Source organism: Spermophilus citellus (genome assembly GCF_964194105.1).
Source record: "Spermophilus citellus genome assembly, chromosome: 9".
Classification (NCBI taxonomy): domain Eukaryota; kingdom Metazoa; phylum Chordata; class Mammalia; order Rodentia; family Sciuridae; genus Spermophilus; species Spermophilus citellus.
The window spans coordinates 10,444,270-10,462,224 of record NC_138191.1 but is presented as its reverse complement, the minus strand read 5'-3'; the positions used below and the strand labels follow the sequence as shown (position 1 = coordinate 10,462,224).

Genomic DNA, 17,955 nt, shown 5'->3' with positions numbered 1-17,955 from the left:
CTTTGGCTCATTCAGTGACTTTTTTGGGCCACTGGACCCAGTAGCTTAAGAGAGACTCAGAAAAAGAGGTTGGATCTCGTCGGCTTCTTTGTGAAATGCCTGGTACAACACTGATATAAACTGCCTGGTAGGGCCCCTCTGGGCTCAAGCCCCTCTAGGACCCTCTAGGACCCTGCATGGTCAAGTTCAGAGCTGCAGAACTGAAGTTTCTCTGGATCCATGAAGGAGCCTGTGGTCTGCTGCTTCTCCAGATAGCACATCTCTACATTACCCCGTCTCTGGACCACAGGGACAGGACCCCTCAGGCTCAGCAGTCCCCTTTCCCGAGGAGAGAGAGAATTTATGGCACACTACCTCTCTTCTCCCCAAAGTAGAGAGTCTGCTGGGCAGGATTAGACCACTGCAAGGAGGAGTCCTCGTGATCTTTCACTTGGCACTTGAGCACCACTGTGCCGCCGGCCACCACTGTTTCATCGGATGTCCACGGCTGACTATCTGCAAGAGGAGAGTTGGATTAGCAACCTGAGGAACCCTTAGAACTTCTACCCATTTCTGGGCCAAAGTCCATCTCATCTAATTCAGACTATCCCAGGCTTTGGTGCCCAAGATCTCTGTGTCCTCTTTAAGACTTCAGAGGGGACGGAAGAGAGGTGACAGTGGTGGTTGGAGGGGAGACAGATCATATTTTCTTTTCCTTTGAATACATCAAAAACCAGTCACTTGTGGAATGTTTTCTGAATGAACTGACAGGGCCACAAACGTTGAGAGGAATAAAGGCACCCCGAACCTGCACATACTATGGCACATGTGTCTCTTCTAAAAGGTTCTACCATTCGTCTTTGAGAACACACATACATGTCCGTCATCCTACATTTTGCCTCCCTGCCACCACCTACATGTCAAAGCAAAGACAGGAGGAGCAGTTGTGACTCATAATCCCCAAACTAAAACAGGGAAGAGGCCAAACTAGTTCCCGGGATGTACATTCATTTATGTAACAGCTAATAAAACTGCAAAACAAACAAACAAAATATTTTAAAAAAAAGACTGACACATTTTGACATACTTTTCAATATTTCTAACAAAAATTTTTCTTCCAACAAGTTCCTTAACACATTTCCTTTAATAGAAGTACTTCCCACCTCCCAACATACCAACCCAAACCACCATCCTGATATAAAGAGTTGAAGGTTTAAGTAATCACAGGGCATGGTGGTGCAGGCCTGTAATTCCAGCCACCCAGGAGGCTGAGGCAGGAGGATTGCAAGTTACAGGCCAGCCTGGGCTACTTAGTGAGACCCTGTCTCAAAACAAAAAAATTAAAAAAAAAAAAGGCTCAGGATATAGTTCAGTGGGAAAGTGCCTCTGAGTTCAATCCCCAGTATAAAGAAACAAACAAAAAGAAAAACTTGAAGTTTTCCTTTCAACATGATAAAAGCACATTTTTTCTAACCCCTCTGTCCTGAGTTAAATTAAAAAGCAAAACAAAACAAACAAACAAACAAAAAAACTAATGAACAGTCTTATGGATGAGCCATTTAACCCCAAATGTGCCTTGGAGACAGGCTCAGCTGGGAGCCCCTGTGACTAGGACACCTGCTTCCTCTACCCAATATTGTTTTATGTCCCCCACAGCATGGATTCTGATTCTTAATATTGATTCCCTCATCTCCAGAATGACTTTCTATGACCCAACCACACTGACCTTCACAGAACTAATCTAAAATAAACACCTTCCAGCTCTGATTTTGAAACATCCACAAAATCTTCTCTAAGGCATTAAATTACTTAGCGTCTGGATTGGAAACCAAGAAACTTACTTCCTATATTCCTCTATTAAGCACTTTCAAAACAATCCCATGTTCCTTCCTCTTCCCTTGTCCACTTACAATAGCCACTGACCTTCCCTTTCCCTTGACCATTTACTCCTTCCTTTCTTAGTCACCAGAACTCTATTTCCAAGAAATAGATAAACTGAGCGTTCCTAGCAGACAGGAACCCTGAACAGGGAAAGTATGTATGCTGGAGTTGATACCAAGCATCCACCAGTCAGGGTGTCTGTTTCCAAATCAGAGTACAAAGCCTGGTAGTTACTTTTACTATTTAGAATGTTAAAAATAAATAGAAAGATAGATAAATAAATAAATAAAATAAAAAGAACAACAATGAAGAAGACTTTAAGAATCATGGAATCTAATTACTTCATTGTACAGGCAATGAGGAAATGGAGGTGAAATGACTTTCTAAGGTCACTCTAATTCTAGATGGGACTGGAACTCTACTGTCTGTCTCTCCATGCAGTGCTCTTTTTATTGGAATGCTTCTCAAAGTAACTATTTAACTTGAGAAATAAAACTATGATTTTGAGATTAGCTTGCCAGTGACTGAGCCGGCTGAGTAAATTTGCAAGTGATATATTCTTAAAACCTCTCCGTGAAAGGTTTGAGAAACCTTTGATTTACCACAGCCACAGAACAATTTTTTAGCTAGTAATCCCTTTGTCTCCGACTCCTTTTGATCATCCTTGATTGGATCTTCCCAGCACCTCTCTATTCTGAGTAACCTATTTCTCTGGAATCATTTTATTTTTGGAAAGAGGTGTAGGGGTACCGAGGTCTCTGTACTGGAGTGAGGGAAGAAGGAGGAGCAGGTGCACGTGAACTTGCTGGTGCAGAACTAAGAACTAAATGTCAAATGGGAAGGAGGAAAAAGTTGTGTGGTAATGAGGGGGGTGGTGAGGACACGGTGTGCAGGCAAGATGAGTGGCTGATGATGTGAGGATGAGCCAGGGATCCGAGGGACGTTGACATGAGGGGCCTGGATTCTCACCTTGACTGGCCAGCATGTCAGGGCTGCTCCAGACTGTGGAGCTGATGGGCTCGTCGAGTGGAGCCAGAGTTCCCAGCTCCAAATCCTGCTCCTGCCAGTAGCCTGGGGAGAGAATCTCCATCAAGGATGAGCCCTGCATATACTGCTACAGTTTGGGTCTATACTTTCATTGTGGGGATGCGGGAGAAGCTAGGCCCCTACGGAAAGGAGGCTCATCAGGATACCTAAGAGAAAGGAGAGACATTAACTAGAGGCCTGAAAAAAGGAAGTGATTTCTCCTTTGACAGGGTAAATTAAAGGAGGATGCTACCTCTTATCACATGCTAGAGGCAAAGAGATCTTAAGGATCACCGGGTCCATCCAGTTCTTCCATTTCACAGATAAGGACAGTGAAGCCCAGAGAGACTATAAGTGGGTTGGTGGAGGGCAGTACAGAAACATGATAGATAACCAGAGATTTTTCAGTTCTTAAGCAGGATTTTTTTTTTTTTTTTTGCAGCACCATATTATCTACCAAAATAACTACAGGTTTAATAATTAGAAGACACTTTCACATTTAATCCTTTAACTAAATCTGTAAAATAAGTACCCTGGCATTATTCCTGTTTTGGAAGCATAACAAATGACTTGCCTAAGGTCCTACAAATAGAACAAAGACTGGAGATTAAACGTCCAGATTCCAGATACAAAGCTCTATTGGTTTCAAAGTGAGACTCTCATGATCTCCGAGTTCAAGGTCAGGGTTGAAAAAGCCCCAACCGTGCCTTGCCAGATTGTCACCTCTTGTGGGGTGCTGAGTCTTAAGTTTTCCTTTTGGACCTTCCGCCCCCCTCTCCTTCCTCAGGCACGACACAATTCCTTTCTTCTTCATCCTGGGCCTGAGTCACTCTCTTCTTCCTCATAGGCAGCTCCTAAACCTGTGTGTTGGGTACAGAAGTGTGGCAGGCCTGCTTCTCCAACCCAGACCAAACAGGCAGAAGGACAAAGAAACTGGCCCCGCGAAATCCTTTCAGGATCTCCCGCCAGAGAGCCCCGAAGTAGCCAATCGCGTGCCTAAACACTCCGTGAGATCACCGGCTGCTGAGCAGAGCCTGGGGTGGCCGCTCCTCCCCGGCCCAGGAGTCCCCGGGAGAACTTCACCAGTGGACCCTGCGCTGCGCTCCTGAGCCAGCGGGGGACCCGCGGCTGGGCGCGCGGGGTGGGGTGGGGGTGGGGGGCAAAGGACAAGAAAGGAGCGCTGGGACCCAGGTAGGGCAGGTGGATGGGTAGAGACCAAAGTAAGAAGTGGGGCCAAGGCTCTGGGTTCCCGGGAAAGAAACGGGGACCAGGATCAGGGAGAGAATTGTTGAACCAGAAGAAAAGGGAAAGAGGGGGAGGGGGAGGACAAGGGATAGGGGAGAAAACTAGGGGAAAGAAGAGAAGGGGAAAAGAGGGGGCAGGGGAGAGGGGTGGGAGTCAGGAAGGAAGGGTGAGTACCAGGGAGTCTTGCATCAGAAAGGGCTCTAAGAGAGAGCTTTAGAGGTCCACTGCCTCCATGGAGGCAGCTCCCCTTTCCCGGACATCTCCCAGGAAATTTGAGAAATTGCTCTGTTCTGCCCAACTGGGGAGAGGGAGTAAGGCCGAGAAACCAGAAGCCTGTTAACAGGCAGCAAGTAGCAAGCAGTGGGCAGGGGAGGGAGTTGAGGGCTGCCCTCCTGAGAGGCCAAAAAGGTGGAGAGGAAAGGAGGTAAAGGGGCCAGAGAAGGGTCCAGCAGAGAGGCAGTCCCTGGATGCCCAGCCTTTGCCCTGCTTCTTTGGACATCAAGAATGGAGGAAACTTGAAGTCGGTGAGTGTCTCCTATTATTTTCCAGGTTGTGTGTCTGGGGAGCTGTATCAACGCACAGTAGAAACCCAAATGGGTTGTACAAAGGTGTAGGATGGTGGAGGGACAGAGAGAAGCCAGAGAAGGGGTCTCTGCTCAGTCCCACAGTACTGGTACCCAGTGCACAAAATCAGCATCAAGCAGTGCACTTGCTCAGTTGAGCAGAGGAAATAGCCATCTTAGGGGACTTTCAGTTTGCAGAGTGGATTTTTCAACCATGAATTCCATTAATCTTGAAACAGTTCTAGAGATAGGTGGCCATCTTTAAGATGAAGTCCAGAGAGTATCTAAGGTGCACCCAAAGAGCATACCTCTTATGAATCCTTTCTCTGGTGGTGCTCCTCCCCAAAACTTTTTGAACAACTCCTGTTTCGGCGTATTGCATTGTGATGGACTTATTTAGCTCCCATTCTCCTCTGCTAAATTTTGAGCTGGTTAAGAGCCGGAGCCTCACCTTTTTCCTATTTGACCTTTAGCACTTAGCCCATTGTGGGCTGTCAGTACATTTAATTGGCTCTGGTAATGCGTTCAGCTACAGTTGGTCTTGTGCTAGGTGTACTGTTAATCAGGCAGAGTATGCACTGTGTCCTACAGCTTGGCTGTAGTCTTCGTTCTCCTGATTCTTCTCTCATCAGTGATTTTTTTTTTCAGCATTCTGCTCATGTGCTTTTCTCCTTGTTTATATTTCTTTGATCCCTCCCCTCTTCCTGCATTTTGTTGTCACTGGTTTTGTCTGCATAGGAAGAATAAATGCAATGGTGATGTGTGTCATTCAAACCACCCGGAGTTGTCCAGATGAGGGGAATGGTGGCAAACACCTAAAATAAATGGCATATTTGGGATATTTATGATATATATTGCCTCTGTAGGTTTGCAGAGAACTCACGTGTTTTAAGAATGTTTAAGAGGTGGCTGGGATTCCCCCCCCCCCTCCTGCGGGTGACATGTTTCTCTCTAGTACTAAAAGGTACTTATGATCTCATGTCTTCTCTTGAGAATTGTCTGTTTATGTGTCCAAAAGTTTCCTTGCCGTTTTTATGAAACTGTAGACCTGTACTGATAAATTCTGAATGGTCACTCCCCTGGGAGTGAATGAGTGACTATAATGCCATCAACAGAAGCATGGATAAGTAGCAGAAATTAAAAGCTGGTTTATGAAAGGCTTGCATCTTCTTTGGTTTCAGATTTTATCAGTCATTTATGACATCATCATGATTTCCCCCAAAGAATTCAGATTGGACGGGAAGGGAGACCAGGAGTGTTCTGAAAGGGAGTTATGGACTTTGAAGTGGAATTAGTAAGAATTCTGATCAAGGACCTTGGAAGGAGCTTCTGTCACATAAGTCAGACAATTGAGACCACACAACCATTACTGAAGGAAGGCCCTTGCTGTTTGGGTAGAACAATGGATGGATGAAAAGACTGGTTAAGAGCAGGAGCCTTACCTTCAGTCATATTGGTCACGTTTTATATGCTTAGAAACCTCCACTGACTCTCCAGATAACATCAGATGTGCTAAGCTGGCCTTCAAGGTCCTTTAACAGTCTGAGGTCAAATGCCTTTCAATTTTGTCTTTTCTCCACTAAACTCATCCCATATTCCAGACGTAGGAGCTATTTAGAATTTCATTTGCTCACCTGTGTCTATTCCCCTTTCTATAATAACTTGGTTGCTGATGCTCTGCATCATATGTCTAAACCCTGTCTCTCCTTAAAGCCTACTGTTTGTAAGCACCTGTTTCAAGAAGTAGTCCCTGTTGGTCACACATAAGGATAATGTCACATTTCTCTCGGTTACAACACTTTATCTGCTTTTCTTAAATGATGAATCATTTTTCACTTTGTGCTTCACATTTAGCTTCCCTCCTAAATTATAAAAGTTCTACAAGCAGGGTTGATATCTGATTCATCTTTGTATCCAATACTGACCCCATACATAGAGCATATTGCATATAGCATGTGCTCGATAAATATCTAATTATTAAATGAATCAGATGCTGAACATCTACTATTGTGAGACATAGGCTCAAAATCTGTCCAGACCCAACAGAATAGGAAACATCAGGCCAAGGAGAGGGGAGACCTCCTGGAAATGGAAGCTCTAGAAATATACAAGACAGAGGGACTTCATATCTATCAGTACTTTCTGTATGTCAAGATTCCAGTAAGTTGCTCCATATACTGTATTCCAAACAAGATTTTTTTTTTTTTTTTTTGTGTGTGTGTGTGTGTGTGTGTGTGGTACTGAACCCAGGGGTGCTTTACCACTGATCTACATCCCCAGCCCTTTTTATTTTGAGACAGGGTCTCACTGAGTTTCCCAGACTGGCCTTGAACTTGCAATCCTCCTGCCTCAGCTTCTCAAGTAGCTGGGATTATAGGCATGCACCACTGTATATGCTTTTTAAAATGGTTTTAATATTTATTTTTCAGTTTTCGCCGGACACAACACCTTTATTTTATTTTTATATGGTGCTGAGGATCAAACCCAGTGCCCCGCACATGCCAGGCGAGCACGTTACCGCTTGAGCCACATCCCCAGCCTCACACTGTATATGCTTTTGAGAAGCATTATCATGCACATATTAGAGCTCAGTGAAGGAAACTTGTCCATATAATTCATCTAATAAGTGTTGGGATGTGATGGACTTTGAACTTAGTTTTCACTGACCACACAGCCCAGGCTTTCTGCATCTTTTCACTGGATATACTGTTCTCCTTTGCAGAATTATGTGTTTTGTGTGTGTGGTGGTCTGTTAGAGATAAGAGGGGAAAGATCCCTTTTTTGTGTTGCCTTCCTCCGGGAACGGCTCCCCTAAACCCTATTCGTGATGCTCACCTGCGGTATGATAAGAACAGCACAGCAAGTTGGAAAGAGCTGCTTCTGCTGGTGGTGATGCTATGATTGGTGCCCACTGAATTACATTTTCAACTATATTTCTGAATTGTTCACTATACCTTTGGTCCTATTTCTTGTACCCCTTCCGTGATTCACGATGTGGGATTTTTAGTTAATCAAGCAACAGACATGTTTAATTAAAACTAACAAAATCTTTTCATGTTGTTGTAGCATTGTAGCACTTAGGCTAAAAACGAAAAGATTATCTTCTTGTTTGCCTTCAGTTGCTTTGGGGCTTCTTGATTCTCATCTTGTTTACCCATGGGTTCTGGTATCTTTAGGATTCTCAGCATTTTAAAGGACAAAGTAGCCCTTTCACCCACTGGTTTCCTTCTGATTGATTGTTCATATTAAGAGTAGCAGAGGTGGGAATTGGAGACTTACTAATGTGCTTCTTTAAAGCATACATTGACACCTATGATTCAGCTCTTCACTGCAAGCACAGGACCTCACACATAGTAAGTGCTCAATAAATATTTATTGAATAAATAAATTAGTGACTCAAATGAATAAAAATGTATTATGTCTCCAATTTAAGTGACTCTAGGAGGGAAGTCTATGATAGTCTGCCAGTGTAATATCCTTGATTGCTTGGTTTATGTATCTTTCCTGCCCTGTGTGTTTGGAGAGCTACAGTGCATGGGCCCTAGGGCTGTAAACAGGGTGCATACTCGGGATGGCAGGACCAGGGGGCAGGAGCCATCCTGCATAAATGCTGATGGTCTTACCAGTGCTGGGGGCCGGAGCCCCACTTCCCTGATGGTAGAGAAAACCTGCTCCCTGAGTAGGAGTTGATGGGGATGATGATGATGGTGGTGATGACTCAGCATTTCTCTAGCTCCAGAGTTAAAAATACTGCTCCTCCCAGCCTACTTGTTATTCCTCACGACTACCATGACAGGTGGGTGGAGGAGTGTTATCTCCAAGGCAAACACATATTGGGGGCTGTGGCCCAGAATACTGAAGGGACCCACTTTTAGAAGGGTGTAGCCACCATTAGGAAGCTCACTGCTAGGCTCCTTGACCAGAGGTTCCCACTCCTAATTTCTCTCCCACCCCAGCGTCTCCGTGAATTCTTACGTATATTTGAGTTGGACATGGAAGGGAATGGCCGTGGTAAAATCAGGCTTACAACTTGACTCCTGGGGCTTTGCTTTATGCTTGGAGCCACAATTCTGTTTGGCAGACAGCGGCTGATGGTGCATTTGGAGGAAATGGGACCCATCTGAAAGCCCGATTTGATAACTCTAAGATATGGGGGAGTCATTTTGACTTTAAAGCAAAAAAAAAAAACAAAAAAAAAAAAAACAAAAAACAAAACCAAATTCCCTTCTTCCCACAAAAAAACCAGCAAGAAACAAAACCTACCCTGATGACAAAGAACTCTCTTGACACTTCATTTCTGATAGTTACTCTGTGTAGCCACGATTACATCACATTTGCTGAAGTCACTGTCGAGTCACCAGTCTTGGACTTGGTTGGCCTGTGTTCCACAATATTCCCTCCTTCATTCCTCCATTCCCCTCTAATTTGGCCTGCCCTCCCCTAAATTTGCTATTCCCTAATATCCCTGATAGTCCAGCATAGCCAGATGGAAGCTAGGCCCTAAGAGATGGCCCAGGGTGTCTTCAGGGACCTCCTGAGTTTTTAGGTGTCGGGTGTATATGTTCCTTCTTTTCTGTTGCTCTTCAGGGATGAGCCTTGGTCAGCCCACCGGCAGCAGAATGTTCTCAAGGATCTCCTTTCCTTAGTTCTGACCCGCTCCAGCTAGCAGGCACTTCAGAACTTCCCAGCTGAGTCCTGCCCTAGGAGCTTCCCTCCCTGATCTGGGCCTGGGGATTCTTGCTCTCTGCTGCTCTTTCTGACCAGGCTACCCTGCTCCTCCTTGCTCCTCCCTCTATTATGTCTGTTGCTGTCTGGTTTCTCCACCTGGAGCCTTGTTTATCAAGGAGCCTCTTGGGCCCCATGTGCCTGCTGCCTCCTGGCTTTGCTGTGCTCTCCTAGGAAGCATGCCAGATAGAATGGAAATAGGTGGTAAATGGGGGTGGGGACAGAATCTTCTCTCTCGCAAGTTTCTAGCATGTGGGCGAACCCCTCAACTTGGTAAAGCTTAGACCAGACATCTAGGATTTATAGACCTAGAGGTCTCACACCATTAGGTTATCCAAGAGATTTAGAGTCTGGAAGGACTCAGTCTGGTCTAAAACAGATTTTATAGTGCACCTCGCAGAGATCTTTTGGTTCTGGCCCCCACAGGTTGAAAACAAAAGGTTTTTATTTCCTGGGTTTGTAATGGTGTGTGATTGGGTGAGGAGAGAGTCTCTGGGGTAGTTTGGTTAGCTTGTTGTGGTGGGCGTGAGAGTGGGGTTAAAATTAAAAAAAAAAAATAACACTTATTTTTCTGTTAACTCTTGGTTCTTATTAAAAATATGGCTGGGGATACAGCTCAGTGGCTGAGCACTTGCCTAGCATATGTGAAGCCTTGGTTTCTCTAGTACTAAAAAAAAGAAACAAAAACAAACCCAAAAAACTCCAAAACAAAAACCAAAAACAAAACAAAACAAAAACCCAAAACACATCACTTACTCAAAAATTTTCCATAGCCAAATGTTAAGAATAAAGTATCAAACTTATTTATTTATTTCATGTATTTCCTAAAGGACTGCAGTTAATTTGTATATCTGGTCATTTTCTACCGACTCCTAATGGCCAGAGGTGGTTTTTATTCTTATGATCTTTGATTCTACCGGAAAGGATGGAACTCATGCCCTTTCTGACTCTTTATTGCCCAAATTCAATAATTCTTTTCCTCTTTCTGTTACACCTCATTCTACCTAAAATAGTTTCCCCTCTATGATTTTTTAGAAGTATAGGCTTTTAGAGTTGTTTAGACCCTAAGTGGTATTCACTCTGACCCTCGTGTGTGTGTGTGTGTGTGTGTGTGTGTGTGTGTGTGTGTGTGTGTTGGTTTAGGCAGTGTTGAGGATTGGAGCCAGGGCCTTGCACATACTACCACTGAACCACATCCCCCAGCTCAGCCTTCTCATTTGAACAATGAGGAACCAAGGCTCAGAGAAGTTTAGGAGCTCAAGCATGGCCACACCAGCAGTCAGTGGGAGCTGTTGTTATAACCCCAGTCTCCTGAGCCTGTTGTCATTTTATAGCAGGATCCTTGTGGACTAGCTTACTCAAAGCTTACGTTACTGATACGTGTGATTTCACACCCAGTGACATTCACCCTCCCTACTTCCCTGTCTCCCCTTAATGGTAGCGAGGAACCCCAGGACCTCAAACCTCAAGGAAACGAAATCTACTAAGTATGAGGTTGGTTGGAGAATCTGGGGGCCAGGGGGAGAGGAGGAAGGAGTCCCTGAAGATGCAGCAGATGGAATCTTTACAAATTTCAGGCCTTCCTGGCATGTTCTAGTTCCCAAAAAAGAGGAGGCTGAAGGGCAGAAGCTACGGACATGTCCTTAGGAGCTAAAAGGAGTGACTCTGAGGTTGTGTGTGTTTGTGTGTGTGTGTTGTGTACGTGTACCTGTGCACATATCTGCCTGCATGCACATGCACTGTTTAGCGCCATGGCCATGCAGAATTGAAGTGGGAGACAGGGGCTAGAAGAGAAGAGAGAGAAAAAGCAGAGGAACATGTCCTATTCTTAAGCTCAAGAGAAAAAAAATCTGGAGGCAGAAGTGGGCTTGTGGTAGGCTGGGGGGGGGGGGCCCTCGGAGACTTAGTTAAGATTCCGAGGCGCAGAGGCTGGCAAGTGGGTGGCAGGGAAGGAGGTGGGGACAGCTGTTGCTTTGATTTGCTATTGAGTCAGTGTTCTCGGTGCATTAGCACTGGGAGGGAGCCCTGGGCTGGCCCCCAACCAAAACAAGCCCCTCTGCCGCCAATATTGACTCGTAACAAGGAGAACTGCAGTCAGGTGGAAAAGGAGGGGGATCTGATCCCCAAAGCGCCCCTTTCTTGGCTTAGCTCCTTCCTTCTAGGGCTGGGCCGTGTGGTGGAGGAGCATCTAGTGGTTCTGCACTGAGAGGCTGTGAGGGTGGGAGGGGGCAAGGCACAAGGGAGGGCTGAGTGAGGACTTCTGGAGAACCGGTTCTGTGCAGGTACTGACTCTTGTTGGGAAGATGACAGCTTTGAGCCATTTTAGGAGTGTCTGTTTACCCCATCTCCTCATTTCCTTCCCACCATGATCACATACTTCAGAAATCAGGATGGGTCTGACTTGGGCTCTGCATTCTAATACAACAGAGTCAAGGGGTTGGACTTTGAGTTCTTAGATATCCTGTTAAACTGAATGCAAGGGGGGATTTTGTACCCTTTCCTTGAATTTACCATGCTTTCACACATATGTAATAGAACGGGGGGGGGAATCCCCCATCTGAAGAAAGTATTTGGGAAAAGATCCATTTAACTCAGTGGAACGGCCTCTTTAGGTCCCTGGGCCTCAGGACCTGTCTGAATACACCAATGGATTCCTTTCCTGAACGGTCTCCATCTCACTCTCCTCTGAGTTTTATGCTTTGCTGCAGATATTTTAGGATGATGTCTTGGTGTGTTGGGCTAACAATGCTTTGAAAAAGTTTAATTTGTTAGAAGGCAGGCAAGAAAGCATTTATCTCTGCTGGTTCTGATTTTCCCGACTTGTTTTTACTGCTTGCCTTCACTGGGTGATCAGAGTCAGGGTGCGGATGACAGGTTCAGGGCAACGGTTAGGAGCATTACATGAAGAAAAATGTGTTCTGCTCTACCCACCCACACGACTCCCATTTCCCCGATTTCCCCAAGCCTCACCGAGATCTAGTCTCCCCCCCCCTCCATTCTTTTCACTTAAAAACTAAACAAAACCAAACTGTATTTCTAAAACAGCACACGAGCCTTACTTTGTGCCTTCCTGGGAATAGAACTCTCCCCTGAAACAGACAACATTCCTCCAAGTCTACAGATCTCACAGTCCCCCAAATGGCAAAGAATACTGTTTTGACAGAAATATATCTTCCGCTCTTCTTAAACCTTCACTGAGTGTCTCATCTTTGATGTGGATATACGCTCATTTTTGCTCTCTTAAGACGCATGCGTTCTCCAACCTGCTTACTCTTTTCCTCCAACACACATAAGAATGCACTTTGATTCTCATTATCCATATCTCTGTTTTTATTCTTTTTTTTCTGACATAAACTCACAAGCTTTTATTATGACCCAGATACAGAGCCCTTTTCACATGCCCATATTAATCAGAAACCCTTACTTCCAGAAAACCATATGGCTTACACTCAGAGATTCTCCCCAAAGCAGAATTTAGGCTCTTTCTTCTGTTCAAACTCCCCAGGAGAGGGCCAAATCCTCTCCTCCCCAGGGCTGAGGCTCAGTCCATCTGTCACTGACATTGGACTCCAGGGCTTGGAAACCAAAAAAGAGTTGGCATTAAACAGCAGTTGAGGATAAATGAAAATATGAGAGACCCAGGGGCTTGGTGATGGTGTTGTTGTTGTTGTTATATTTGGGTGAGATTATAGGATAGAGATTGGAGGGGAAACATATAATGTATGTTTGGAAAGATTTCATTCTTAAGAAATAAAAGAACTAGTGAGTGCCCTTGTCCCACTGTAATTTTTTGCATTTTGCTGGGTGACAAATGGTTAGGAGCAGATGGTAAAACTGGCCCCTCGCTTTATAATAACGGAAGAACTTGGCCGCAGGCTCTTTCAAGACTGAAAATGATGATAGATCCCTAGCTACCTGTCATTGATGTACTTATTAGAGTCTTGCTGGGTTTCCAAGAAGTATCAGATACTTAAGTCAGAGACTCAATAAACTAGTTCACCTTCAGGAGCTTTTTACCCACCCTGTCTGAGGCTTTGGCTGGAATTCTAGATTCAGAATTGGAAGCAAAGAGCCAGGGCCGAGGAGATGAAAAATAAACATGTGAAACAAGAAACTGCATATTCCCAGTGAAATCCAATATGGGAAGCACTAGTTCTCCATCTTACCTTGCCAATATTTGGGAGTCTATGACGGAAAGGGGAGAGACAGGTAATGGCCATCCTAGGGATGAATGGTATCAGCCTTCATTTCTTTTTCTTTTTTCTTTTCCCTAGGGCAAGGTGATGCACCTGACCTTCTTGACCCTGAGCTGGAAGTAAATGAGCTAAAGGTGCTTATAATTAGCAATCAATACACAATTAGTATAAGTCTAGCTTGTGGGGGGAAGGGAAAAGAAATCCTTAGAGCATACAGTATTTTAATTCTTTTAAATATTATTTAGCTTTCTTCTCCTTCTCCTGTAGATTCCCCACGAGAAAGGGAGAAAGAGAGATGAGAGGGTTAAAGAATCCCAGAGATAAAGGAGTTCACACAGTGGGATGATGTATATATTTAAAAATATGTTGGACTCCCTTCATTTGAGTCTTTCCTGAGACGTGTCTGTTCTTTGTGAGAACTGGGTCTTAGGGAGATGAGTAGGTGCCAGATACTCCAGATGTTACTGTAACCCCCATTCTGCCTTCCTGAAGGCTTACTCATAGAGATAAATCACTTCTGTTACCTGTCCTTGAGGATGAAACTTCTCCTTGATTCAAATGAGGGAAGGAAGGGGGGGCTCTAGAAATTTATTCTGGAAGCCTGCTCCCCTACCTAGATTTTGCTGTAGGTCATTCCTCAGTATAACTACTATATAAACTATCATGCAGAAATTGACATGGGTCAGTTAGCATTTAGGAAAAGAGGAACTTGTAGAATTCTGATGTGATGTGGGGAACAGCCTGGCTAGTCTAAGACCGACAGGGGCTGAGCATTCTCGGCGCTCTGCCATACGTTACGTCATCAGCTTACTGGCAGATGCTCTCAAAGAGTAGCAAAGTCCAGTTTAAAGATGTGTATGCTGAAATCTGGGTGTGGTGGTGCATGCCTGTGATCCCAGCAGCTGGGGAGGCTGAGGCAGGAGGATGGCATGTTCAAAGCCAGACTTAGTAACTCAGAGAGGTCCTAAGCAACTTAGCAAGACCCTGTTTCAAAAAAAAAAAACAAAAAAAACAAACAAACAAACAAACAAACAAACAAACAAACAAAAAAAACAGGCTATGGATTTGGCTTAGTGGTTATACGCCCCTGGGTTTGATCCCCAGTACTGAAAGAAAAAAAAAATGTCTACTGAGATTACTGCCAAGGACCTAGACTTTGGGTTGGAAAACTTAAGACCATTTAGTTCTGTGCCAGATGGTTATAAAAGTGGGGGAAATGAGTCAGGGTTTTGATATTTGTTTTCTGTGTCTCTCATATATTGGATTCCTCTATTATCTATTTTGAAAACCCATTATTACATATTGTCTTTGCATTTGCTAAGGTTGAGGGGAAAGGGAAAATAAGTACCATGTCAGAACACTTAGAGTGATTGTCAGGCTCAGAGTGCTGGTGAGAGGTACATGCTTATGAACCCAGTAGGACTCATTTTGCATTCCACATCTGGGGTGTACACATACTGTTCATGTATGAGAAATAATGTTTCAATTTAAAATATGACTGTAGTTGTGTTTTTAATCTATGAGTCCAGATATAGGAAAACATTTAGTTGTTTGGAGGCCATCTGAGGTCACCGTTGATCCCAGTTTCTTGAGAATCTCAAAATACAGGTTTTTTTTTTTAAACATGAGAACTACTTGCTCTTTTATAATCTCCTACAGTTGATTAAAAAAATGGTCACAAAAACTCACCAGATCTATATCTAAGGGATTGGTTCCTCCTGGAGCAGCTCAGGAACCACAACTAAAATCATGTGTGATTGAATGGTTATAAGAACTCACCCGATCTATAGCTCAGGGTTTGGTTCCCCTTGGAGCAGCTCAGGGACCACAATCAAGATCATGAGTGTGTCTGTGGTCGGGGTGGGAGGGAGATTCTAGCCCTGTTCTGAGGGCTGCACTGTGGAGAGTAAAGAGAATATGAAGCTTGGAGGTAGAGCAGGACCATGGAGAGCAACGAGAAGAGCCTGAAGTGTCACTGTGAGTGGCTAGCACCATGGAGAGCTCAAAGCACAGGTAGTTTGTTCCACAGAGAACAGAGGAACTGGGATCAGAGGTTAGGGCAGCCAGCTGTCATGCACGCAGACCTTGAACAGACATCAGGGTTTCTGTGAGGACCATGCTACAACACTGCCTGTTCTAAAAGACCTCCTGAAATACTTTATTTGAACCTGCCAGATATATATCCAAAAGATTGTACTAAAATATAGGGTATACCACCAGACTTAGTTTATGAACACATGACTGACTTTATAATTATGTCAAATACCTAGGCATTAGTAATGATGGTGCGGGTTTTACTTTGCAAGAACTTACTATGAATAAAGTTTGGCTTATCTTATAATAAAGGAAACAGTCCAGAGTTTGGCTTATCTTCTAATGAAGGAAAATAGTCCAGAGACCCTGTGAAAAACTAGGACATGAGGAAGCCAAAAATGTGTATTCTCACCAGGTAGGTTATGAGATGTTATCAGAATGCCCTGGCACCCCAAGCTGCTAAAAAATAGCCCATACTAGATACACATGGAGAGGAGGTATGGGGTCATGCCTCTTAAGAAGGGTATTGTCCTCCAGACTTAGAGACCTCCATGTTAGTTGGGAAAGTTGGTCACTTTCTTTCAACCCTAAGGGAAATTTTATTCAAGGAATAAGTGATTCTTTCTTCGATACTTGCTTCTTCAGTGAGAAGTGTGTAGTTTTACTGAGCCTCTGTTTTGTGAAACTTAACAGCTTCAGATGTTCATGACTCTTGAGAGTTTGGCTTCTTATTACTAGAAGGGATGGGTTTGTCATGCATAATAGAATCGGATTGGATTTTTACTTGCATAGTTATGAGCCCCCAGTATCAGCTGGTCTGACTTTGTAAGGAATCACCACTGCTGTTGATCTTAGAGGTAGAGATGTGTCTTTGGGCCTAGAGACTTATTCTTATTTGCTTTACAATGATATGGAGTATTTATTCTTAATTTGAGCTCTTAGAGACCTGTTTCTTTTCCTAATGGCTTGCTTCTCCAGGCTCTCTTTTTGATGGGTTTGTTTCTCTCTTTCTCTTAGGAGCATTCCCATGAGGATTGCTATTCTCAGAGCTTATGGGTGGACCTCTGGGACATGACCCCATACAGGAAACGAAATGTTCCAGTATATTGGCCTATAGCCCACTGGTTAAACAGGAAATATGAAATTGTAAAATTAAAAATAAAAGAAGATATAATTACCCAAGCTTTCTAATGCCCTGGATTTTTTCATTTCACTAGTCAGTAAGGAGTTGGTTTCAGTCCACAGCTTGCTTTTCAAAGAGAATCTGGAACCTAGATTGCCATCCTTAGATGAGGTTCCACTGACTGAGAATTAAATAACAAAAAGGGATTGCTGAGCGAGTAGACAGTTCCTTCCATTTTATTTCTCTGGTGATAACTATGAAGATAGTTTTCCTAGCAGGTGACTTAAGGAAAAACAGCTTTTGATCCCATAATACATATTGTTTGAACTACCAGAAAGTAGTTGACAGCAGCAAGGAGTACCAAAATAAAAATCTAAAGATTTACGGAGCAATGGCACGACTACACAGTCTGCTGTTTCAAAGTGACCAGAACACCAAAAAGATGCCATCTGTGGAATCTTATGGCTGCAGAACTATGAGTCACCCTCTCTAAGTGAATACTGAATATCCCAAACAAGACACTCTTGAAATTAGATCTGGACCTCCTTTCTTCTCCAGTTGGGAGAAGGAAAGGAAGGAAGCCTAAGGGTCTAAACCGGGCTCCTTCTACTCTCAGCCTCAGGCAGAGGATTTTTGAATTGCAACCCAGGTTGTTCCTTGAGGATTCTAAGAGGGCGGGAAGCCAAGGGGAAGGCAGCAAGGGCTACAGGTCTCACTTCTCTATTTCAACAAGAATAGTTCTCCTTTGATCTGTTTTGCTTGTTTGAAAAGGAGTTTCACTGAAATAACCACAGGCCTAGAGAAAACTACTAAAACCAACCATGCTGTCAGACCCAGGGAGAGCTGAGGATACAACGTTTGGCGTGACTGCTTGGAAGGCCGTTGGTATTCCATAGATTGGGCTCCACATCAGACAGCCTGGTTCTTCATGGAATTAACTAAACTGTACTCTATCATAATTTCTCTGTGACGGGTCTCAGCTTTCCTGTGCCAGAAGATGCCTGCGTCTTAAGGGAGAGCATATCCTTCTTAATAGCAGCCACTGGGAAGAGAACAGGAACAGAAGCAGAACAGTTACCACTGCAACTAGACCAGAAACTGGAAGGAATAGCTCTGCCAAGCAGATCCGTGGGCAGCAGTGGAGTGAAGGCCTGCTGGACTTCTGGAGCACATTGGGCATGAT

General features: G+C 44.1%; 1 protein-coding gene across 2 annotated transcripts in view; it reads right to left on the bottom strand.

Annotated features, from left to right (window-relative positions):
• The window catches only part of CADM3 (cell adhesion molecule 3), a 30,426-nt gene that overhangs the window by 9,033 nt on the left and 3,438 nt on the right, over nt 1-17,955 (bottom strand). Inside the window, exons 2-3 of one of the 2 annotated variants that reach the window (XM_081308602.1) lie at nt 2,830-2,931; nt 355-495 (exon numbers count right to left, since the gene is read on the bottom strand). In XM_081308602.1, the coding sequence (XP_081164728.1) occupies nt 355-495; nt 2,830-2,931 (243 nt within the window). The remainder of the gene's footprint in view (nt 1-354; nt 496-2,829; nt 2,932-17,955) is intronic. The other variant, XM_081308603.1, reaches the window with a different exon arrangement.